Source organism: Zootoca vivipara, chromosome 7 (assembly GCF_965207765.1).
Source record: "Zootoca vivipara chromosome 7, rZooViv2.hap1.1, whole genome shotgun sequence".
Classification (NCBI taxonomy): domain Eukaryota; kingdom Metazoa; phylum Chordata; class Lepidosauria; order Squamata; family Lacertidae; genus Zootoca; species Zootoca vivipara.
The window spans coordinates 35,511,530-35,537,212 of record NC_142590.1 but is presented as its reverse complement, the minus strand read 5'-3'; the positions used below and the strand labels follow the sequence as shown (position 1 = coordinate 35,537,212).

Below are 25,683 nucleotides of genomic sequence, written 5' to 3'. Positions count from 1 at the left end.
TGCCCTGCAATGCAGAGGGAAACCTAGTTCTTTGTTCAGTTTTTAGAACCTGAACAATTTTAGAATGATATCTCCTCTGCTGAAAGTGAGCAATAACAGAAAGGTGTATCATATTGCCCAAACGCATCATTCAGATTGATTACTAAACTTGGGGTGCCGCTGGCCCTACATTCTTGGAAATCCAGCATTTGTAATCCACTTTCAACACCAAACTCCCTGACATTTCAGCTGCTGTTGTGCATTTCTGTATCAGCTGGATTTTAATAGATAAGTTATCACCATCGTATAGGAACATGCTGAGTACAAATCATTTTGAAAAGGACTTCTTTTGACAAAGAGCATGAATATGTTCTGTTTGTAAGGAAGTAACTAGACAGGGTAATAAAAAATGGAGAAATTATTTTGACCAACCTTCCATTTTTTTAAAAAAATAAAGCATATTGCTTTTAAATCCAGTTAATTATATTTGGCTTATCTGTTGAGCTTGAATATTAATATTTTTTGCTGGCAGAACTGCTGCTTGTCTTTCGGCTGGAATGGTCACACTAATGAAATGTGATCAACTTAAAACATAGGTGGGCTGCATACTCTTGGAAAATAAAGACAACAAAAACAATCATTGGGGGGGGGGAGAATCTGTGGCCCTCTAGATCATAGCTGCCAAGTCTCCCGTTTTTCGCGGGAAACCCCCATATTTTAAACCGTTTCCCGCTGGCAGCCCGAAAAAAATCCCGTGAATCGCCCATATTTCCTACCTACCAGGGAGGTTCCATTTTTTTTTTAATAATTATTTATTAAATTTTCCAAAATAAACACATTTAAAACATTATACAAGACAAACAAACACATAAACAAACATTCAAAAATACAAACATCCCAAAAAAAAAAAAAAAAACGCTCCGCCGAGCTTGACTTCCCTCCCTCCCCTCAAAAGGTTTTCTAATCAGTTCTTATCTCGCAGTTCCTTTGTATCTAATCTTTAGGGTCAATTCGTAGGATTTATTTCACGCCTGCAAGTGTCTTTAAACCTTTACAGTTCATTTCCATATAGTCCACAAATTTACTCCAATCCCTTAGAAACCTTGTCTCCCTCTGGTTTCGAATCCTGCTAGTCAGTCTCGCTAATTCTGCATATTCAATCATCTTTGTCTGCCAGTCTCCAATTGTCGGTAAGTCCTGGGTTTTCCATTTTTGGGCTAATAATGTCCTCGCCGTGGTTGTCGCATATAAGAAAAGGGTACTATCCTCCCTTGTTATCTCTTGGCCTATCAGTCCTAACAGAAAGGCCTCTGGTCTTTTGGGAAAAGTATATTTAAATATCTTTTTCAGTTCGTTATATATCATTTCCCAATATCCTTTAACCTTTTCACATTTCCACCACATATGATAAAAGTCCCCTTCCTTTTCATTACATTTCCAGCACATTCTATTACTCATTCTATACATTTTCGCTAATTTCACTGGAGTTAAGTGCCATCTATACATCATCTTCCAAACATTCTCTTTCAAAGCAGTACATGCTGTAAATTTTATTGTTTGGTTCCATAATTTCAACCACGCATCATATTCAATATTATGCCCAAAATCCTTAGCCCATTTTATCATTACCTCTTTCGTCAACTCATCTTTAGTATACCACTCTACCAGCAAGTTATACATTTTGGACAACAATTTCACTCTGCCCCCTAGCAACTCTGTTTGAAATTTGGACCTTCTCTCCTCAAAACCAATTTTTTTATCTTGCACAAATACATCATTAATTTGATGATATTGCAACCAACTCGTCAAATATACTTTCACCTCTTCATACGGTTTCAGTTTCCAACCTTGTTCCGATTGTCTTAGAAAATTTTCATATGTTGGTCTCTCACCTTCCATATTCACTTTTTTCACTATAATCACTTCCATTGGTGAGATCCACCATGGCGTCTTGGTCTCTAACAAGGCTTTATTTCTTTCCCATACTTCAAATAACGATCTTCTTATAACATGGTTCGTAAATCCTTTATGGGGTTTTTTCTTATCATACCATAGATATGAATGCCAACCTGCTCTGTTGTCAAATCCCTCCAAGTCCAACAAGTCCGTATTTTCCAATGTTATCCATTCTTTTATCCAACAGAGACATGACGCTTCAAAGTATAATTTCAAGTCTGGCATGGAGAATCCGCCTCTTTCGGTCTTGTCTACCAATATTTTATATTTTATTCTTGGTTTCTTCCCCTGCCAGACAAATCTTTGTAAATCTTTTTGCCATTCCTTGAATTGTCTTGTCCCCTTTATAATAGGTATTGTTTGAAACAAGAATAACATTTTGGGCAATACGTTCATCTTTACAGCTGCAATTCTACCGAGGAATGACAACTTCCTCCTATTCCATATCTCTAAATCTTTCTTTATTTCTTTCCATACCAATTCATAATTATCATTAAACAAATTTATATTTTTGGTTGTCATCCATATTCCAAGGTATTGTACCTTTTTTACGATCGCAATACCATATCTTTGCTGCAAATCTTCCTTCTCTTCTTTACCAAAATTTTTTATCATCATTTTCGTCTTTTGTTTATTCATTTTAAATCCTGCCAATTGTCCAAATTCTTCAATCACTTCTATCACTTCAGCAACACTTTCTTTGGGGTTCTCTAAAGTTACAACTACATCATCTGCAAATGCTTTCAGTTTGAATTCTTTCGCACCTAATTTAATTCCTTTGATGGATTGTTTTTCTCTAATTCTGTTTAGTAGCACTTCCAAGACCGTAATGAACAATAACGGGGACAGCGGGCATCCCTGTCTGGTCCCCTTTGTGATTTCAAATTCATCTGTCAAAACATTATTTACTATCAATTTTGCTCTTTGTTCCGAATATATTGCTTCAATCCCATTCAGGAAACATCCCCCTACCTTCATCTTTTCCAGGTTCTTTTTCATAAAATGCCAAGATATATTATCAAAAGCTTTCTCTGCATCAATGAACATCAGCGCCGCAGGTTTATCTATCCTAACCTCCAAGAATTCTATCACGTCTATAATATGTCTTACATTATCTTTTAATTGTCGGTTAGGTAGAAAACCTGCTTGGTCTTTATGGATCAAGTCCTTCAAGATCTCTTTCAATCTTGTTGCCATTATGTCTGCAAAAAGCTTATAGTCATTATTCAATAATGAAATTGGTCTGTAGTTTTTTACATCTAAACCATCTGAACCTTGCTTCGGTATCAAAGTTATATAAGCTTCTTTCCATGTGTTTGGGGTCTTTCCTCCTTGAAGTATGTTATTCATTACTTCCACTAATACAGGGATCAACTGTCCATTCAGTACTTTATAATATTTTGCCGATAGTCCATCCGGTCCTGGCGCTTTTCCTTGCTTCATCTTCTTTATCGCATTCTGGATTTCTTGTGCAGTTATTGAGGCATTCAATATATTCTTCTCTTTTTCCATAATTTGCTTTAACTTATGTTTCTCCAAATATTCATTTATCTTTCTAGCATCTTCTTTTCCTTTACTATACAGGTTTTTATAATAATTTTGAAAGGCCCTTCTGATTTCTTTTGGGTCTTCAATTATTTCTTCCTGAACTTTAATTTTGTTTATTATATTTTGATTTTGTCTTTTCCTCAATTGCCAGGCCAACCATTTCCCTGTTTTATTTGCCGATTCAAAATTCTTTTGTTTCATCTGCTTTATCTTCCACTCTATTTCCTGATTCACCAACATGGAGAATTGTGTTTGCAACATCTTTATATTATTCTTAATTTGCTGATCATACGGTTTGTCGATCAGCCTCTTCTCATTCTCCATGAGGTGTCTCAGAATTTCTTCTTTCTTCTTTTCTTTATTTTTCTTTAAATAACTGTTTTTTTGTATTAAATAGCCTCTCATTACTGCTTTACTTGCATCCCAGACTATATCTATTCCAGTTTCTTTATGCAAATTCCAATGGAAATAATCCTTCAAGATTTCTTTTGCTTTTTCCACAGTTTCTTTATTTTCCAGGGAGGTTCCATTTTGGGTCTTGGCGTCGCCCAATTTCCGGTGCCCAGACATGGGTAGCGAGGCACCGGAAGTCACTTCTATGCATGTCCGGACATGTGTAGAAGCGACTTCCGGTGCCGCGCTACCCATGTATGGGCACTGGAAATCGGGCGGCGCCGGCACCGGAAGTTGCTTCTACGCATGTTCAGACACTCGTAGAAGCGACCTCTGGTGCCGTGCCGCTGCTGGTCCTGCATTTTTCAGCGGGAGACTTGGCAGCGATGCTCTAGATGTTGTCCGGACTCCCAATTCCCATGAGCCGCAGCCAGCATGGCCAATTATCAGGGAAGGGGAGGGACCATAACTCAGTGGTAGAGCATCTCCTTTGCATTCAGAAGGCCCCAGGTTTAATTCATGGTGTCATCAGGTAAGGGTATCTGGTACTCTACCTGATACACTGGAGAGCCACTAGCAGGTAGACAATATTGAGACAGGATGGACCAATGGTCCAGTTCAGCTTAAGGCAGCTTCCTATGTTCCTGTCAGAAGTCAATAAGTTACCTTATTGGGTTTTTTTTAAAAAGGAAGAAAAACATCTTTTTCCTCTGGAGACAATTCTCCATCCCAATCCCCTTCCACATCCTGACACGTATAGCTGTAATTTCCTCTTCCTTAAATTTCACTCGTTAGTTTTCATTACCTTCTGTATCTCATCCACCTTCTGTGAAATATTTAAGATGTCACCCTCCCACCACTAAGAACTTGCTGCCTGTTAAGGTTTTCCTGGTATTAAATGTTATTGTAGACTTAGTTAATAATTTAGCCACTCTAGTTCCCTAGCTGGTAGTTCCATTTATTTATCTTACTCTCCCTTGAGCTTTGCTCTCCCTCCTTGACCTCCCTCCTGTGTTTCTCGTAATGAGCCTAGAGCAGCAGATTTTGTCATTACAGTTAAGTCATGGTTCTTTCCTATCCCTACCCTGAAGCCTGTAAGGAAAGCTATGCAATTGGAGGTTTTTTATTACAGTAGTTTGTGGGAAGGGGAGAGAAGCCACAGGTTGTGTTTGTGTTTATGATTTATAAAGTTACTATTAAAAATCAGTAGATTTGCTTATTATTACTATGCTTATATCCCATCTATCCTCCAAGGAGCTATAGTGATACAACAACAACAACAATTTATTATTTATACCCTGCCCATCTGGGTGGGTTTCCCCAGCCACTCTGGGTGGCTTCCAACAAAATATTAAAATACAATAGTCCATCAAACATTAAAAGCTTCCCTAAACAGGGCTGCCTACGGTTTTCTTCTGTGTTATCCTCACAAAAGCCCAGTGAGGTAGAAAAGGCTGAGAGACAGTGACTGGCCCAAGAATAACTCGGTAAACTTCATGGCTGAGTGGGGATTTGAACCGAGGTCCAGCAGTCTAGCCAATAACCCGCAGTGGTTGCATTCTACAAGCATAGATCTATACTTACGGTTGTTACTGGAAATGTCCGCACCCCTAAATCCAACACTGAGGCACTCAACAGCTGTGTTGAGGTGCCAGCTTATGACTGTCCAGTAGTGTCAGCTCAGGGTGGCTGTTAGAGCTTGAATAGACTGAGCACTGGTGTGATCTAGCAGGTAGCTGTTACCTTGCTGTTTGTGGGATATTCATGGCATGGGTAGATGGTAGAGGGTTTCTATCTTAATATGGAAAGTGGACTGTAGTACACAGTTGGGAGCTTAGCAATTTGTGACTACGCATTCCAGCTGATAACAATTGGAGAAAAATAGTTAAGTTGCTTAAATGCACAAGTTTTGTAAGGGAAATCTCAATCTTGCTTCATGTGGAGGGCTGCCTTCTTCACATGGAGACAGACTTCTGTGACAGTAAGCAGACGGAGGTTAGCACTGCCTGTTTTCACCCTTCATGCGTTTTTGCACAATATCTTACTAAAGTGCAGTTGTGCTTTAAAAAGACTCCTGTAGAATACTGATCTGTACTTCTGAAAGGGAAAAAGAGTAATGTAAAGTAAAAGTCTGATATGGTTTGACACTGTAATAGGTTCATAGGAAATGGGATTTCTATCGCCTCAATTCCACAGTGTGTGCAGTTTCTATCTCTCTTTCATTCTGTAGCTCTGTTTGAAGTGGTACACAATGCAAATTATGTTAATGCAACTAAACTTAACTCCCAAGGTTGTTGTGGCATAATTGATAGCCAGCCTTGCCCACATGGGTAGCTAATGCCAGACTAAAAATGCAGAATGAGAATATAAAATACATAATACAATGAAAACAAACCAATAAGTCTCCTCCCATAAACACATTTAACATTTAGAATGTTTTCAGTCAAAGGCCTGGTTGAAGAGAAAATTTTTTGCCTGGCACCTAAAGATATATAATTAAGGCACCAGGTGAGCCTCCCTGGGGAGAGCATTCCACAAATGAGGAGCTGCTGCAGAAAAGGCCCATGTTGCCACACTTGGACCTCTCATGGAGGAGGCATGATCACAGGATCCAGGTCAATTCATATGGGTAGGGCTGGTCCTGGAGGTATTTTGGTTCTGAACCGTTTAAGGCTTTATAGGTCAAAACCAGCACTTCATTGGGCTCAGAAACTAATTGTCAGCCAGTGCTTCTTTCTTCTCTTTGGTGATCACTCATAGTGGAGTAAGATTGTCTTCCATGAACATGGTTTCCGTAGGTGATTGTGGAGGCCAAGTCTGGATCCACACATCCTTCCACAGTGGGGACATAGGTTTCTGGGTGGGAGTTGTCATGGTGAAGGTTTGCCAAACATGCTTCCCTCTTAGCTCATTTCTCCCTTTTGTGTGAGTTCGAGCATCTTCAACGTCCATGACACCTTTGGTAAAGGCTGTTCTCCAATTGGAGCGCATACAGGCCAGTGTTTCCCAATTGTCAGTGTTTATACTACATTTTTAGGGACCCAGGTGGCGCTGTGGTTAAATCACTGAGCCTTGGGCTTGCTGATCAGAAGGTCGGCGGTTCGAATCCCTGTGACGGGGTGAGCTCCCGTTGCTCGGTCCCAGCTCCTGCCAACCTAGCAGTTCGAAAGCACGTCAAAATGCAAGTAGATAAATAGGAACCGCTACAGCGGGAAGGTAAACGGCGTTTCCATGTGCTGCTCTGGTTTGCCAGAAGCAGCTTTGTCATGCTGGCCACATGACCTGGAAGCTATACACCGGCTCCTTCGGCCAATAATGCGAGATGAGCGCGCAACCCCAGAGTCGGTCACGACTGGACCTAATGGTCAGGGGTCCCTTTACCTTTATACTACATTTTTAAAGCTTTGCCTTGAGAGAGTCTTTAAACCTCTTTTGTTGACCACCAGCATTATGTTTTCCATTTTTAAGCTCAGAATAGAGTAGTTGCTTTGGAAGACAATAATCAGATATCCGAACAACATGACCAGTCCAACGAAGTTGATGTTGAAGAATCATTGCTTCGACACTGGTGATCTTTGCTTCTTCCAGTACACTAGTATTAGTTCACCTGTCTTTCCAAGTGATGTGTAAAAAAATTCAGAGACACCGTTGATGGAATCTTTTGAGGAGTTGGAGATGGTGTTTATAAATGATCCATGTTTCAAAAGTGAACAGTAAGGTTGGTAGTGCCAGTGCAGTCAGGCTAGGAGCAGTATAATATGCTCAAACCGTCTTGCCCTAGTGTGTAGCCTGGCCACCAAATTCTGCATCAGCTGAAGTTTCTGAACCATCTTCAGAGGTAGCCCTACATATAACATGTTGCAGTAATCTAATTTAGAGATTACTAAAGCATAGACAACAGTAGTTAGGCTATTCTTGTCCAGATAGGGGACAACTGAGCCACCAGCTGAAAGTGATGGAAGGCACTCCGTGCCACTTAGGCCACCTGAACCTCAAGCTGACAGCATAGGATACAGAAGTACCCCTAAGCTACATACCCACTCCTTCAGAGGGAGGGTAACCCCATTAAGAGCAGGCAACCTCCCATCCATCTGGTCTAGGGAACTGTCCACTAACAGTGTCTCAGTCTCTGGACTGAACTTCAGTTTCTTGGAAATGACCAACCAAATAGGACCAGAATCATTGCAAAATGATGCCACCCACCTGTAATTCAGACAGCTGCTCCAGAAGGATTTTATGGTCAATGGTATCAAAAGCCACTGAGAGATTGAGGAGAATTAAGAGACTCATTTCTCCTGGCCATCTCCCAACAGAGGTCAAAGCAATTTCTGTGCCAAAACTGGGCCTAAACCCTGTTGGAAATGGACCTAGAAAATCAGCTTCCTCCAAGAGCAATCAAGGAAAGTCAAGCAACAAAAAACAATCCCTCCTTGTCTATTTCCTTCACTTTCTCCTTTTTTGCTACTGAAGATAAGCTTCATAAAAGAAGGTTAGGATATTTCCTTCAGAGTTATTGATGGTGTAATAAAATTAGAAAACAATACTTAACCTTTTGTTACTGTTTAATTTGTAACTGTCTCAAATATTCTTCATAAAACAGATAAATAACCAGATCTTGTATGGGAGAAGTCACCAGAATGCTTCTGCAATCATTAAGACGGCACCGTCAAAGGTCAAGCTGGTATTTATACGGTAAGAATAGCATAGTCATTAACTCTTGTGCTCATCATTAGTGGCCTGAACTTGGGGGAGCTGCAAAATGAGAAAGATTCAGTATTCAAATGAAATTGAGGGCTGCTGAAGTGTGCGCCATTTGTCACACAGTTCCCTTTCTTTCATTTCCCCCCATGATGTAACCTCTCGTTCTGGTGGTGCCCTCATCTTAGTCTACTGAAAACTGATATGTCAATGCCTCGAAATTAAATTACTTTCACATTTTAGCAAGTCATGGAAGACCACCAGTGTGATAGATTAGAACAGAGCATAAGGTGGTTTGGTAGAAGACAATCCAAGTAAAACAGAACAAGGTGCTCTTCTTCAGTTTAACAAAAGATTGGATAATATTAAACTAACTGGATATTGTGTCACTTCCTTGAGCAATTCAGGATCCAAGTAGGAAGGGAAAACAACTAAATGATAGCAGACTCTCACCTTTTTCATATGTATTTCATGACTGCAAAAGCAGGAAATTCTTCTCATATAAGCCAAGCTTAATTCAGAGATGGTGAAGCTGTGGCTCTCAATATATCACTGGACTCCAGCTTGAATCATTCCTCACCTTTGACCACATTGGCTTGGGTTTAATGGGAGTAGGAGCATGGCTATATCTGGACAGCTACAACTCCCTTATCCACTGGTCTAGGCCATATGTCTGGCTTGCTGTGTGGAAGTAGAGAGGTCCTGGAACTGGAAACGACGACATGAAAATACCCTGACACCATGGGGGTGGGGGGCATTATCTAAACCTTAATCAGTACACAATTGCTCCAGTTTGGAACAGAAATGGGGAACCTGCAGCCTTTTGCCTAATTTCATGTGATTGGGGGGAGCCCAGGGGATAGAAGGTGGGTGGGAGAGGAAAAATGAGGTTGGGGGAGATGGAAGGTGGAAGGAGAATGGTAAAGCCCCCTGTGGTTAGTTCAGGCCTCTGGCAAGAACCAAAATCCCTCCCTCAGCAGCCCATTGGACTTGAAAGAAGGGGGAGGGAGAAGTCAGATTGAGAGAGAAAAAGAATGGGGGGGGGCGGGACTCTGCCTACTGCAGGCATGTGGCCCCTGACTTTAGCCCTAAAGGGAATGCAGCATTCAAGAGAAAAAAGGCTCCCCACCCCCAGTCTGGAGACGCCTTGAATGAAATCCATGAGGACAATTTGTGCGCATGTCATTTATTTGCCTTTGTTGCCATATTTCGATTATTACATATATCCATTCAGTTAACAACAAGGCAATCACTGTACTCTAGCCAGCAGGTATAGTGTGTTCAAATGAAGATTTCCATTTCCATGGCCTCAGCTGGATGGGGAATTGGGTGCATAAACAGGTCCTGTGCTGGCGGCTAACCTTTCAAATCAGGTAGTTGGGGGTTGTACACATGGAGACCTTTCAGAAAGACCCCGCCAATCAGCTGTTCAAGGAGAGGTGCAGGGGGCTCATTTTTTAATGGTTCCCTCCTGCTTCTCCTTCCTTGCCAAGAATCCGGCTGGTGGCATTTTAACCTTTTGAAAGAGCTCCTCACAGGTGGATCTGCTACTCTCATTTATGCAAGCTCAGTTGGGTTGGTGCATTAATGTCTATGCTGCTGGGTGGTCCCAGAAGTGATAAGAGAGCACAGGAGGCCATTGCCTAGCAACTGAATGACTGGGTTTGGTTTTTTAAATTTGTGTATATTACACAAGCAGAAAGGAGGAAAAACAAGGTAGCATTGGCATGATACGAGAGAAAGCAGGCACTAGAAGAGAAAGGCCTGCTCCCCTTATGCTACCTGCTGACCTTAGGCGTGCCTCTCTCTTTCGCTCTTCCCCTTGCCATTCCATTCCCTGAGCAGTTCTTTAAAGCAAGGAAAGTAATTCAAGCTGGCAACAAACAGGAAAGCCAGCATTTCCTCATGGGCGGCCTGTCCCGTTTCCCCACCTGAGGCAAAATGGGAATTGCCCCTCCTGCCCCTCTGCCATGCCCCACTTCTGCTGCTACCACATCCCAGCTCTCACTGTATTCGGTGGGAGCCAGGGTGCTCCTCATAGTGTTGCCACTCACTCAGCTTCTCCACCCAGGGGTGGGGAAGATGAGCAGCAACGCTGCATGCCAGAAGTTCTCTTGAACTTCCACCGCTTGAGGCAGGTGCTTCACCCCACACCATGGGCTCTGGGGGTGGAGAATCTGAGGCCTCTAGGCCTCTATCTAGCCCTCTCCTCCACACAGGCCTCCTCCCCAAACCACACAAGGAATGTGTCCTTGCTTGTCTGGATGGAGAGGCACATGTTTATAAACCTCTGACTTTTCAGTGGCTGTATAATCACTTGCCCTGTTTGCTTTTTTTGTCACCCATCAATAGCATGTGGCCCTCAGAAAGTTGCCCCCAAGGGGATGTGGCTTCTTGGCTGAAAAGGGTTTCCCCGTCCCTGCTCTACAAGATTGGAATCCGGCTTAGTTACTAAACCCATGTTTTGCTTTTACTGCTACAATAAGCTTTGCTGACTGTGTGTTCAGTTCAGCTTTTAGGAGACTGCCTGATTAGATTTTAGCCCAGTGGGCGGAACTACTGTTTTATTCGATCTTTTAAGAAGGTAGAGTGCCCAGCAGATTTTTAGACGAAGGAGAAAATATTTGTGACATGTTGGTTTGGATGTAATGATCCCCTGGTGCAAGTGAAAGATGCTTGTGTTTGTGTGGAAATGGAGAAGGAGAGAGAAGAGCAGGAGGTCTCCATTTTCTACCAATTTTTGAAAGTGCCAAACCCTGTGCTGAATCAAACACCATTCTGAAGGGTCTCACTGACCCTCAGGAGAGGTTTTCCAGGAAGACGAGGGAATGCAATTGGACAGGAAAGTCCGTTCTGCTATGTGAAAACACTAGCACTAGTAACACTAGCAATTCTTATTGTTATTATTTGGCCTTTGCTTGATAGTGTGACTGGGGAACAAATGGCAAACTGGTTGGTTGGTTGGTTGGTTGGTTGGTTGGTTGGTGCACTGCAAAGAAAACCATTTGAGGACCTTTGTCATCACTTTGGCTGGTAGCAAAACAGCTCACATTGCAGATGGGATGCCTCATCTGTGGAATGCAAATAGGTCGGCTGCCACAGGGTAAAGGTAGGCAGCGGACAAGCATGATGCTATTACCTGCTAGATGTGGAAATAATTTTCTGAAGCATAGTTTTGTATATGATCTGGTATGACATTTTGAAAGAGACTGGGGAAAGAAATTGCACTATACATGAGAGGCATGGAAATATGGTGAATGGAGAAGGAACTGAGAGGTGAAATATTGTAGGATGTATAGAGGACCTAAGTTCGCTAGGAACACCAGCCAGCCAAACAATTAAGCATGTCCTTTAATCTCTCCCAGACCCTACCTTTGGCTGATCTATATCACTGCAGGCATGAACTTACTAAAAGGCTTCACCTTACTCTGCCCTTATCACATCTGTAAGGCAGGGATATTAATATTGGCTTAGCTTACAGTGTTGATGTAAACATCATTGGGACAATTTTGTGAGGAGGCTATTGCTGTATGTAAAAAAACACACCACCTTTTTTAAAGCAAGCTTTGATGTCCTGTGGCGGCCAACTACAGAATTAACATGGAAATGTGTTTCCCAGTTTTAGGATTGGAAGACTATCACTTGTTCAGATTCTCTCTTCTTAGTTGGATATTATGGAATGGTTTCCCCCTCAAGGCAAACAGCTTTAGTTTGGCTGTGGCATGCGCCAGTGACTGTTAAAATCTGTTGCCTACGCAGTTAACATTATGGTTTTCTATTGCATGTTCAGCCATTTATCAGATTTTGCAGTACAGTACCCTGAAAGCCATCATGCACCAGCTATTTCTGTAGATGCATGTCGATTTTTAATGCGTATTTTATACATTTCACGCTGTTTTGAAGCCAGAATGGTAGCCTCATCCCCATCTCAGAGTTGTGTTTATCTATGCTGGTAATCAAGAGTGAAAATGAAACCACCTCCATCCTTGGTTTCTTGTGTAGTATAGGTCAGGGGAAAACTGATGTCCGGGGGAGGAGGGTTTCTTTTCTTTTTGGCATTGTAAAAAAAAAAAAAGCTGAACAATTTTGGAAGTTTCCTAAATAGCTCAACAACTTTTGGGGTCTCCTGGTTTTTACTTTTTGAAATATGTCAACCCTATGAATACTGAAGTTTGATTCTGGTACCCACTGTTTGTTACTGACCCTGCTTTCTGAGAAATGTAAGTAGTGACTAAATCTATGCTCCATATACTTTATAACTATATCAACCTTAGAGTCACTGTGTCTGGATCTTAAAGTCTCAATAAGTTTGACCATATGTGACTATGGTTGAAGAGCAGACCTAGTAAAATGAAAAAATAGTTGTTATCCTTGGCAGTGCAAGGCAACCAGAGGAGATTAATGATCTTGCTTTTAGCCTCCTCTTACTTTTCTCAGTTACTGAAATTAAATGTCGTGTACAGCAACTCACTCTCCATTACTTAATTGCATTTGAAAATATGTCTGGGGAAAGCTGCTCAGACGGTAGAAAAATAATATATGAAACTGGATCCAAGTGGGATTGGCCATTGCCTTGTTCTGCAAAAGATTGGATCGGTTTATTTAAATAAATAAATAAATATAAAATGGGGCCAGTGATAAAGAATGGTTAGTTTTGCATAGGAATTCTCTCTTCCCCCCTAACAGTCTAACAGATACTTGAATTTTACATAGGTATATATATAGTATCAGTGCTTTTTTTCTTTAAAAAATGTTTAGGGGTACTCTCATTTTGACTCAAGAAAACCACCATTTTATAGTTCAAATCGGAAAAAATAAATACAGTAAATGGACAAAAGTACAAATATTCACAAAATGTTTAGGGCTATGCATACCCCAGCGTCCCCCCCCCCCCAGAAAAAGCACCATATAATATATAAATAGCCTTTTAGTCCTAATGAGGGCCCTCAACATAAACTTTAAAATAAACTTGAATCAAACCTTTATACAGTGGACCCTCTAGTTACGTACTGCTCTGGATATGTAACTTTCGGATTACAAACGCGGCAACCCGGAAGGGTATTCGTCCAGGTTCCACCCCCGTGCGCATGCACAGAAGCGCTCAATCGTGCCGGGCACACGCACACACAGAAGCAACGCCTCTGCCTACAGACTTTTCAGGTTGTGGATGGACCCCCGGAACAAATTTAATTCGTATCCGGCGGGTCCACTGTATATCAAAAGGTAGGTCCATCCTACTTGCCTTAAAACTGAAGCAGTTCATGAATTGTTATGAATTAGATCTCTTAAGAACCCCTCTCACTACTGATGGTGTAACTCAGGAAGTTTTAGGAAAGGAAGGAGGCAGCAGCGGCAGCGGCAGCTAGGGTCATGGCAGGGGGATTTCAGTTTTCTCCCTGACTTGATCTGGATTGGTATCTGAAGAAGTGTGCATGCACACGAAAGCTCATACCAATGACAAACTTAGTTGGTCTCTAAGGTGCTACTGGAAGGAATTTTTTTATCTTGATCTGGAGGCAGGGTTAATAGGTTTTAGCTGCTCTGAAAAGAGAGAGTGAATCTCCACATTGGAGCCACATGTATTCTCAGCTTGACTAAATCAACACTATAAAAATTGATAATAATCACTGAAGTTCAGGTTGCCTCTACCATTATAATTTTCAGCCACGAAAAGTACTTTTTGTAAATGACAAGTCTGAAGGAGGCCTAAGCTCCATTGTGTGTGGTCATTTGTTCCATTCTGTATACTTGTGGTATTAAAATGGTGTGTACATAGTTGGCCCCAAGTTGTTGGTTGTTTTTTTGTAAACCACAAAACTCTGATCTTAAAAGAAACTCTTTTCCTAATGTCTTTGCTTATTAAAGCATGGGATTGTCAGTCTTCCTTGTTTTGCTTGTTTAGATAGATGAAGCATCTATCTGTTTAACGGCTGTTAAAATGTAACTGTGAAAAATGTGACACGAATTAATAAATTCCAAGACAATACAGTACTTGGAAATATTAGGATTTAAATAATAACAAACCAAATATTGTAGATAACTAACAATGTATTCATTATAGAGATACGTATGGTCTAAAATACTGAACCACAGGGTATAATAATAGCTGGCACTTGTGATGATAAAGTAGGCAAATGAGATACAGTTAAATTTGAAAATACAGGCACTTGGATGCAGAGATCTGTAAAGCAGAGCTCCAGCAATAGATGGAAGGGGTTTGGGGAGAAGTGATTTTCACAAGATGTCCCTTTTCCCTGCAGTCTGCTTGTGGCCTTGAAAAATCTGCTCTGGAGAATTGACATACCCTCTGCAACAGTGCAGGATGTGGCCCGGGGACTGAGAGGCGGAAGAGGAATTAGTAAAAAGTTTCTCCACGATCCCTTCTGTCGGCAGAAGCCTCTACCAGAAAGATCCTAGTCACTTCTGCAAACAGAAGGGAAATTGCCATCAACTGAAGGATTCCTTCCATTTGTGGAGGATATCCACTGGATCCAGTTCGAATTTTAGTTCCTCCTATTTTCTGCTCTGTGGCAGGCTATCTGCTTTGTTTGCAGAAGATTTCCGGGTCCTATCACTGGCATCTTCAGGTAGGGCTGGAATTTACCATCTGAAATCCTTGAGAGCTGCTGTCAATCAATGTAGATAATAGAACAATGGTCTGACTTTGTATCAGGCAGCTTCCTGTGTTCCTGTACTTCTGAAATAAATCCTATGTATCCCATTGTTATTAGGATCCTTTAGCTGACATGCATATTCACACACTTTCCCCAGCGTATTTCTTTAAATGAATTAAAACCTGGGACTTTTTGATGGGGGCTTTTCACACTTCCACCTGGAGATAAATTATAGCATTTGGTGTCCGTGATCATCATTTTACACATGGGAGTCACAAACTGATTGTGAACTTGAGAAATGTGCATGTGGGAATTCACCTTTTTTTACTATAGTACTACTGGGAATTGAAAGGCTGTGGCAGATGGTTGCATTTGTGCTGAGTTTTTATTGTCACGCACTGTAATTTCAACATTGTGTTCAGGCCCCCTCACTGGCCTGCTTTATCGTGAAAGCGAAGTTGCTATTACTTTTCATTGTAAAATAAATATATTCTGTTTTACAGCTGCTGAGATGGTAGTACAAAAGTCCATTTATTTATTTTCTGTGGTGCCGTTTAAAACACGCCATTACTTTTGAAGCAGCCTCCTTTGAAGCGGGACTAAAGTTGTGTTGAATATGTACAGTCACAGCAGGAATAGATTATGTGCGGCAACCTCTTTTCGCCTAGTTTTCTTTATTTCTTTCCTCTTACCTCAGAGAGAGTTGCTTTATATGAATAAAAATTACCATCTCTTTCTGAAATTGCACACGGTGCAGATTTAATGGGGATGGGGGAAGGCAGGTGGCAGAGGTGTGCTTAAAAATTGCTCGAAACAATGGCAAGGATCCAAAGGGCACTTGAGGGTGGTGGAGTTACATCATGCCCTACAGTGGACTTCTTTTGGAAATGGCAGCCCTGCATTGCATTGTCACATCGTGTGTTTTTCTGTACTCCGTATCATTACTTTCGGGACTGGGAAAACCACTTGTTTAAGCCTTCCTAAACATTAGTGTGCAAAGGTACTGCTCTGGTATCTAGTTTCCCCCTGAGGCACAAGCTTTTCCAATTACTTCTGCTCCGCTCCCCAGTCTTTAAACTGCAGCTCTTCACACCCCTTTCCTAAGATTAGGAGAGGCTGGGGAAAGGGAATAGCTTTGCTGTATGTGCAGAACTTGCCACAAAGCCTTCTTGTTGCCTAAATCAAAAGAGAGGACCTTTATAGAATGTCTGAAGTTGTTTTACTGCTTACAGATCTCCTCATTAGAGGCTGCATCAAGGGCTGCGGGGGCTTTGTGCTGATTTCCTTGTTACTTGTGATGATTAGCTGTTTTATATATATATTTTTCACAAAAAAATTAAACCCAACAACTGGCAGAACCTAAATGGGCACCAGACAGAAATTACCAGGTGTTATGGAGCTTTTAGATATGCTGATTAATTCTCATCAGCAGGAGCTACATCATAATTGGTTTGTATGCTTGGGAAAACAAAAGGAGCTAGAAAATTGCTGTTTTACATGCTGTACTGTTTTAAAGGGAGGTTCTTGGAAATGTGAAGCACAGCTGAGTATCATTTATCTGTAAGAATATTCTGTGTACTTCTGTATGCATTGTTCAAATATTGTCATTTCTGGCTGCCCAGCCCATCACGTTCTTTGCTAAACAAGAATATGAGAGGTTGAAAGTATAATATTGATTGCCTTAATCAGAAATTGTTTCTATCAACTATATTAGTACATCACTACAGTGTGCTTTTTTCTTCTAAAAAAATGTTTAGGGGTACTCTAATTTTCCTACTCATGTTGAAATACTGCCCCTCAGTGAGGCCAAACTTAGATTTGCAAAATGTTTAGGCGTATGCATACCCCTGCATAACCCCCCTCCCCAGAAAAAAGGCACTGCATCACTAGTTATTAGAAGAAAATGCACCAGTCCTTGTTAGGCCGCTTGGGGGGGGGGCTTAACATGGCAATCCAGTGTAGTATAGTGGTTAAAGTGTCAGACCTGGGAGACCAGGGTTCAAATCCCTCACTCAGTCAGGCAACCTTGGGCCCATTACAGTCTTTCAGCCTAACAGAGCTTGCAGGGTTGTTGTGAGGATGAAATGGAGAGGGGAGAACTATGTACCCCACCTTTAGTTCCTTTTAGGAAAGGTGAGATATAAATGTAGCAGCAGTAGTAAAGGTAAAGGGGACCCTTGACCATTAGGTCCAGTTGCGGACGACTCTGGGGTTGCGGCGCTCATCTCGCTTTACTGGCCGAGGGAGCCGGCGTACAGATTCCGGGTCATGTGGTCAGCATGACTAAGTGGTGAACCAGAGCAGCGCATGGAAACACCGTTTACCTTCCTGCTGGAATGGTACCTATTTATTTACTTGCACTTTGAGGTGCTTTTGAACTGCTAGGTTGGCAGGAGCAGGGACCGAGCAACGGGAGCTCACCCCGTCGCAGGGATTCGAACCGCCGACCTTCTGATCGGTAAGCCCTAGGCTCTGTGGTTTAACCCACAGCACCACCTGCAGCAGCAGTAGTAATCCTTTTAATTTACAAGTTTTATACTTCATTTAAAATATTTTTATATGTTCTTCATTACAAATACAAATCCAGAGGGGCTTATCAATTAAAACAAATCTAGATGCATCATACTAGTACTATAAACAATGTTGATAGTTACAACCAGTCAAATTAAAAAAAAAAATCTGGCCTGGTACTTTAGGCCACCAAAAACTTGGCCAAAGAACCAGAAGGTTAAAGAGTAGGCCTCATCCATATCTCAGGGGGCAAGGAGTTCCAAACTAGGTGCCGCCACTGAGAAGGCTTTATTCCCATGTTGTCATATAGCTCAGCTAAGAAGGGTTCCTCAGCAGATCTTAACAAGCAGGCAGGTATACACAGGATAAGGAATTCTCCCAGGTGTCTATTCCCCAGATTGCATAGGGTTTTGCAAGTCAATAGGAGTACCTTGAAGTGGTAACATATAGAGAGTCTGTGTATTTCTTTTCGAATTGGTATTACATATTTGTGACAGGACACCCCAGATAAAAGTGTAGCCACCATTGTTTGCACTAGCTGAAGCTTTCTTCAAGAACAGCTAGGGTTGCCAGACTCAATAGCGGACAGGACTTCTGTGCCTTTAATTGCCCTGCTCTCTTTTGAGTCTGGAAACCTTAAAGAGAAACCAGCAGACCCTTTGTTTAATTTCCAAGCAAAGGGTCTGCTGGTTTCTCTTTAAGGTTTCCAGACTCAAAAGAGAGCAGGGCAATTAGAGGCACAGAAGTCCTGTCCTCTATTGAGTCTGGGAAGCCTAAGAACAGCCCCACGCAAAGCACCTCCAGTCTTGAGGTCTCTGTTTCACTGTGAGCTTCTGAATGCCACTTGCTGGGAATTACAAGTGGGATGTCTGCTGTTGACCTGAGATCCTGCTTTTTGACTTCCCATAGGCCTCTGGTTGGCCATTATGAGCCATGGGCCTGATCCAGCAGGCTTTTCTTATGTTCTTATGTACTGTGGCAAGGCCAAATGTGGTAAAAGGCACTTCTTTCTGCAAAGGTCACTTGAGCCTCCAGTAATGGTTCTAATGGCACTCCCAGGCATAGCTGTCAAGTTTTCCCTTTTCTCGCGAGGAAGCCTATTCAGCATAAGGGAATTTCCCTTTTAAAAAAAGGGAGAAATTGACAGCTATGCTCCCAGGTCACACACCAGTTCCTTCAGTGAGAGTGCTACCTGTCCAGAACAGAAAACCTCCCCGATTTGCAGACCTACCCTTATCAGGATTTATATTCAACGTATTGCCCCCCTTTGACCCACTTCTGTATCTAATCAGCAGTCCAAGACCTGCACAGCCTCAACTGGCTCAGTTGTACAGAGAAAGATAGTTGGGTATCATCAGCATTCTGATCACACCTCTCTCCAAACCCTCCAATGTGCACTTCCAACAGCTGCAAATAAATGTTGATATAAAAAATTACCGTACAAAAAATTGATGGGAGCATAGCACACTATGTAAATGTTACAGGAGAGAGCAGTATTGAAAGTACTGTTGGAAATAGCCATTGGCAGGAAACATAAGCAGGAAATAACAGGTAGGCCTGTTAAAACAGTATGCTGGGCCCCACTATATGGGCCCTAATCATACTATAAGTGGTGCTGGGTTATTTGCATGCAATTTAAAATATGGAAGCTTTCCAAATTACAACGCATTTCCAATGTGGTTCTTAGTGCTGAACTTCTTGCCCCCTTGTTTTAAGCAAAATAAAGAGACAGTGATGCATTATTTGGCCAGTATCTAAATGCCTTACATTTTTACAGGGCTATGTACTTTATTGTGTTGAAGGTGCATTTTTCTTGCTCTTGCTAAACAGTTCTGGATCTGGTCAGTGCAGAGTTGGGAGCCCACCTAGAAATTCTATGTATACCACCTTAAAGGAGGGTTGTGAATGCAAGAGATAACTAAAATAACCAATAAAAGAAAATGAAGATGTTTTTGCAGTTTGTCTAATGTATTAATTCCCTCTTCTCTCCCTCTCTCGCTCACTTTTCAGCAATGATGATGCATTTAACCAGATGGCTGTTGCTCCTTTCCCATTACCCTCCAGCTCCCAGTCTTCCATTGAGGTAAGATACTTTCTGATTAGTGTTTCCTAAATGAAAGCAATTAATCATAATTAGCAGATTAATATAAACCATGGCATTCATCTAATTAAACTCTACAAAAAAATTCAGCAGAAGGCCAAGAGAGCATGAATTTCCCTTCATAATGCAATAGCTGGCATGGTTCACTGTTGTGCGCATCTGTTTGCATTTTTTCAATGATGCAAAATCAGCTCTATTTAAGTTTGAAACATTAAACGCAAAGATGAACTATGCTGAAAACCTGATACCTGAAGCACTTTCCTCTCCCCAAACCAAGGACGGAGCACTCCAGTTCACATAGGGGCACCCTCAGTGTTTTTTGGAGTGACATCCTTGCGGGTCTTGTTGATGTATATGTGTGTGTTAAAGAGCATAATGAGAATAAAGGGGCTCTCCGTGTAGGTCAGCACAACCTCTTTATATGAAGTTCTGAGACAAATGGGCAGCAAATTGATACAGTATAGGTGTTGTGGACTCCAAACATCTACCTTGTCCTCTCACAGCTGCATTCTATAGAAGCTTCTCATAAACAATTGTCTTGTCCATCAATACCACCTGGGCATTGAGTCTAGGAACCAACACTCCAGAAAGGGCCAAAGCCTCCATAATATTGTGCCTTCAGAAACTGTTCCAGCAAGGCGGCCCAGCAAAATACTATGAGTGATGATATCAAAAGCTACAGAAAGGTTCAGGAGAACTCACAGGGTTGCACTCCCCCTGTGCATTCCCCTATGTAAGTTATCCATCAAGTTGACAGCCATATCTTTCCTAATTCAGTTGGAAGGCAGGCTAAAACAGATCCAAATAATAATCAGTTTTGTTCAAGACTGTCTGGAGTTACAAGGCTGCTACTCTCTGCAATACCTTTCTCAAAAATTGTAAATTAGTTGCCAGGCAAACACTTGAATCCAAACTCTATCCCAACTTCAAATTAGGGTCTAATTATCACTTTTAATGGATCATGCCATCCATTAAAACAGGAACCTTCTATCACTTGTTAGAGTCAACATGACATTGGAGATGGAGAAATATCAACAGTGTTATTCCCTTGCATGCCAGAGCATCAGGTAGAACTTTTCATCTTGTGCAGAACTGAGTGTGAATTTTCAAGGACAATGGAGAGTTTCACTTGTACTTATTCCTATCCAAATGTAACAACTATTGTCAACAACAGAACATTCTTCTCCTGGATTTAATGAATATTACCAATTCATGGATTCATGGAGTGGCTCCAGAGGTAGACCTTGCATATGTCTGTGGAAAATGCAGCTATTGCATGTGCCTACAAGCCCCCTGTCTCCAAATACTGTTGTGCCATCCACAGTACAATCTAAACAATCAGAAAGCCAGAAAAAAACCTATGTACATAGCAAATAACTCAAGAAAATGTGCCAAGCTACAAACTGCAGGTCATATTTCGACCTCTTGACACAACTACATCTGGTCTTATGCCAACTTCACATTTGAAGCTCATTGAGTTGTCTTTGGGAAAACCACCATTTTGGACAATGGCCAGTTTCTTCCAGCATCCATTGAAAACAAAGCAGTATCTGACTCACAGAGAAAGTAGGTTTCTACAGTCAGGAAACCCTGGGATTGCTGCCAAACTCATTTGGAAGCCGGACCAAAAAGATGCTGTATGTATATTGGTGAAATATCATAATATGGAATTCCAGAAGTTTAATAATGAACATCTATTATGTTGCCTTTTATTTTGACTTGCAAGCCCAATGATTGCATGTTTACTTTATAAATAAGAGAAAAGAGTTTCCTCCTTCACATTGGTCCATGCCCTCTTCAAATACCCTTGTTATCATTTTTATTATAGAGTTGATTTTCTATCATAACCCATGAGTAGTGCGTAAATTTCTGGATAATTACTGTTTCCCTGATTGTATTTTATTTTTTTGCTGCATTGATGTTCCCTGGTATTGAGTCAAATATTTCCTTCTATTATCCAGTTCTTCTGCTTTAGTTTCTTTGTGGTTTCTCACTCTATAGCATTTTTTTCCAACTTTGTGTGTCTTTTATACCCAAACAACATTATTCTGGTAATGACTTGGTGAAATACGTAACATTATGCAGTTGCATGGTTTAATCATGTTGCAGTACACCAACGTTTTTTTAAATGTTACTAAAGATGTGGGGTGTGCTGGCATCCTTTGTCCTGTGTGTGTACACAGTGAAGCAGACCAAAATTCACTGGGCTAACTCTAGAAAATCTGGCTTTGAAGGCTATGGATACTTTCCAGTTAATTTGAGTGGAAGATTTCATCTTCTGAAAACCTGTTATTTTTCATTTCTGTTATTTATAGGCTGCCTTTCAACCAAAATTGGTTCCCAGGGTAGTTTACAGAATTTTAAAAACTTACATATATTTAAAACCAACAGTAAAACTTCAGGCGGAAAACTGAACCATAACAGCCAGTTAACCACTGCTGTTTTATTAAGAGTTTGAGAGTGTACAGAGCGTGGCTCATTTGATGCATGTTCAGGATCTGGGATTTATTAAACTTCCCGGGAATATCAGCTTTCTTTCTTTCTTTCTTTCTTTCTTTCTTTCTTTCTTTCTTTCTTTCTTTCTTTCTTTCTTCCTCCCTTTTTCTTTTTCTTTCTCTCTTATTGAGACACATTTCTAACTGTCATGCTGGTGAACTAACATCTGAAAATGTACGTGTGTTCTCTGCAAAAGAGTCAGAAACCCAAATCCTCAGTGTTCTGTACCTTATTCTCTTCCTACTGCTGCTTTTTGGTTCCTAACCTCTATACAGCATGTTTTTTTGTGGGAAATGTGCCATCTAAGCCAAGGCTGGGATTGCAGTGAATTGACAGAAAACAAGAGTGATCTGAATGGTCGTATGTGGATATTTGTGTTTCCAGAGCCTTGTGGACTATAGCCCAGATGACCAGTTGAACACTGTTCATGAAAGCAAGGCTGATCTGTTGAGTCTCCCTCCAAAGAAATATATTCTGTAGTTTTATTGTTAAAATTTTAAGTGAAATTCACATTCCTAAATTGAAAAACAAAACTTTTTCACCAGGACCACAGTACCACCGAATCTGCAAGTGGTGAAGAAGATACCAGTTGGGAATTTCTTACAAAAAGCTCAACGGATGATGTGTACACTAAACTAGTAAGCATGCGCTGCAAGAAATATGCAAATTTCTTTACAGAGTCAAGGTTCCAGTAGGGAAAAAAGCTTGAAAAGGAAAGAGAAGCAGGAAATGACATTGGTGCAGTTTTGCACACTGTACAAACCAGCCCCAAACAGCAGGGAAACTATAATTGAATTTTGGCACCCTATATGTGTGTTAGAATTGAACCTTGGATTCTCATGTTGGGACGGGGCAAACAATCAAAACTATAATACTTTTGGTGAGTGTAAATTAGACAGAGAGGGTAAAATGATGTCAGGCTGACACAGAACCATGCATGGCATTGAAGACAATAGCTATTTAGAGATCTTGCTAAGTCCCTCTTTATTTCCACTCACCTGGATTTGCATTTTCAAGTGTATAACTAAGAGCTAAAAACTTGACGTTTGAAAAAGTCAGTGAATTGTGAGAGTCTCATCGTGATAAATTCTGTCTCAATTCTGAATTCAAATAATGAATTCTGCTCTTCTGAAACTCACATCATCTCAACCCCCACCACACACCCCTCTACTAATGAGATCTAGCATAAAGTTCCTAGTAGTGGTTTGATAGTGCCAGTGGAGAATGTTAGAGAAGAGAGAGAGGCCTGTTGACGGGCTCTTCTGCATGCCCAATGTGGTAACCTTGTGAGGCTTTCCTTCAGGTGCCTCTTCCAACTGAGGTGAAGTGGTTGGTGACCAGACTGAGAACCTCCTCAGTGGTGGCACCATATTTGTGGCATTCCCTGCCTGCCCAGAGAGGCCTTGCTGATGTCAGTATTGCTATCCTTTCATTGCTAGGCATTTGTGCACTCTCACGGTTTTTAATGTATTTATCTTTTTATTGTATTGTTGTTTATATTTTATTTATTCATTTTTTATCTCATTTTTGTGAACTGCCCTAGAAAATTTGCTGAAGAGTAAAATACAAACATTTCGAATAAATGAATTCATCCACCTGGCAGTCAGGAAGAGTGGCACACATCTGTTCTCGGGTAGTACTGAGAAAATACATTTTTACATGGATGCTTGAGTGCCTCAGCATGCCAATATATTTCAATTTCTATGTCAAAGCAAGTGAAGGCAACCCAATCATGCTAGCCATACAGTTATGGGTATTTTGTATTTATCATTTAAAAGAATAGTATAAAATTACTGAGATTTCAGGAAGCCTTTTTATGTCGGTGTTCTTTCATGTATTTATTACAGCTATCTATATCCCATATTTGAGGCTGCAAATCCTTTGACTGCTGCTTATAAGTAACACCAATGTGTATATTGAGAAGGGGAGGAGTGAGGAAAGAGCAGTATCACCATAGAGCAAATTATAAAGAGGATTCCTAGCAGGGCAGCTGCTGGTAGATAGCGTTGTAAAAGGAGGAAACAGTCCAGCTGCAACAGGAACGGGTTCCTGATATTAACTCTGGCTTGCCTCCCTTGCTTTTCTGGAATCCTTCCCACAGGGCAGTTGAAAGTAGATGGCTCTGTGGAGGAAGGTGCAATCCAGCGGGAACTGCAGCATGCATTTAATGTTGTTTTTGTCCCTCCCCACAGGCCAGTTTGTGCCAGTTGCCCACGTAGCTAGAGCAGCCTGTGGAGACTTCTTCACCTCTCTGCCAAGCTCTCTTCCCATTTGACAGATTTTGATCCAAAGGGTTTAAGGCCACCCTCGAGCAGGATATTGGTTGCTTGCACTGTGGCACACATTGTATGAGAAACTGATTGATGTGTCATTCTCTAAATACCTTGATGAGACTAAAATGAGAATAAGTTGTAGAGATCAAGCCATTTCAGCATACCCCTGCTTTTAATTTGTCACAAACCCTTTCTGAGACTAGTAATAGGTCACTGTTGCAAGTCTTCAGCTACCTTCTACATATTAAACTTTTCTGCAAATGGAAGCGGTTAAAGTACAGCAAAATGCTTTGGATTTATTTCCTCAACACATCAAATATCCTAATATTCAGTCTATAAAAGTACTCTTATAGAGCAGCTTACAATAAACAATAATTAGGCACAAAACAATTAAAATTATAGTGGCACAGCTGACCGTAGACTGGTAAAACTGGAATTAATCCAATGCCTGGGAGACTTTTGTGTTTTAAAAGCTTTACCTGGCACGAGAAAAGGATATCAAGCTGCTCACCACTCTGGGGAAAAAATCAAAACCCAGGGTGAAAAGACCCTCCCTCTGGAATTGGGATGGAACGGATTTGGGGCTGAACACAGACAAGCAGAAACAGATCAGAAATATAATGATCCATCTATCCCTAGCAGCTATTAGAAAAGGTCCCTTGGCTTGGGGAACCTTATGGCCTTCCAGATGTTAGACTCTGACTCCTATCAGCCAAGTCACCATAGCCGATTATCAGGGCTGATGGAAGTTGCCAAAGGTTTCTCACCCTGGTCTGCAGCTACTCTAAGGCATCTGTTCTTGGGTCCTTTCAATTGCAAGCGATCACCTTCAAAAGGACCCTGAAATTGTACATGCAGAGATAAATGCAACTGCAGCTTTCATTCACAGTGTATATGATACTAGAAGAAATGCTGTGCTGTGTATTAAAAGTGACCCAAGAAAATGTTTTGTTACATTTTGAAGGGTATGCCTTTGATGCATTGCACTAGAGGCAGCTGGAAGGGTCTACCTTCCCAATAAGCAAGTGATTTTAAACCTTCTATGTTGACTTAACAGGGAAATAGCCTGAGTGACAGCTCCAGTGTGGTATTTAGATGTGTGCTCTTACTTTGC

At 41.2% G+C, this 25,683-nt stretch overlaps 1 protein-coding gene across 14 annotated transcripts in view; it reads left to right on the top strand.

The window, feature by feature from the left end:
- The window catches only part of PATJ (PATJ crumbs cell polarity complex component), a 157,958-nt gene that overhangs the window by 93,627 nt on the left and 38,648 nt on the right, over window positions 1–25,683 (top strand). For 9 of the 14 annotated variants that reach the window (XM_035122724.3, XM_088673962.1, XM_035122728.3 and 6 more), the window contains 3 exons: window positions 8,477–8,568; window positions 19,710–19,782; window positions 22,842–22,934. In XM_035122724.3, the coding sequence (XP_034978615.3) occupies window positions 8,477–8,568; window positions 19,710–19,782; window positions 22,842–22,934 (258 nt within the window). The remainder of the gene's footprint in view (window positions 1–8,476; window positions 8,569–19,709; window positions 19,783–22,841; window positions 22,935–25,683) is intronic. The other 5 variants (XM_060276858.2, XM_060276860.2, XM_060276857.2 and 2 more) reach the window with 1 other exon arrangement.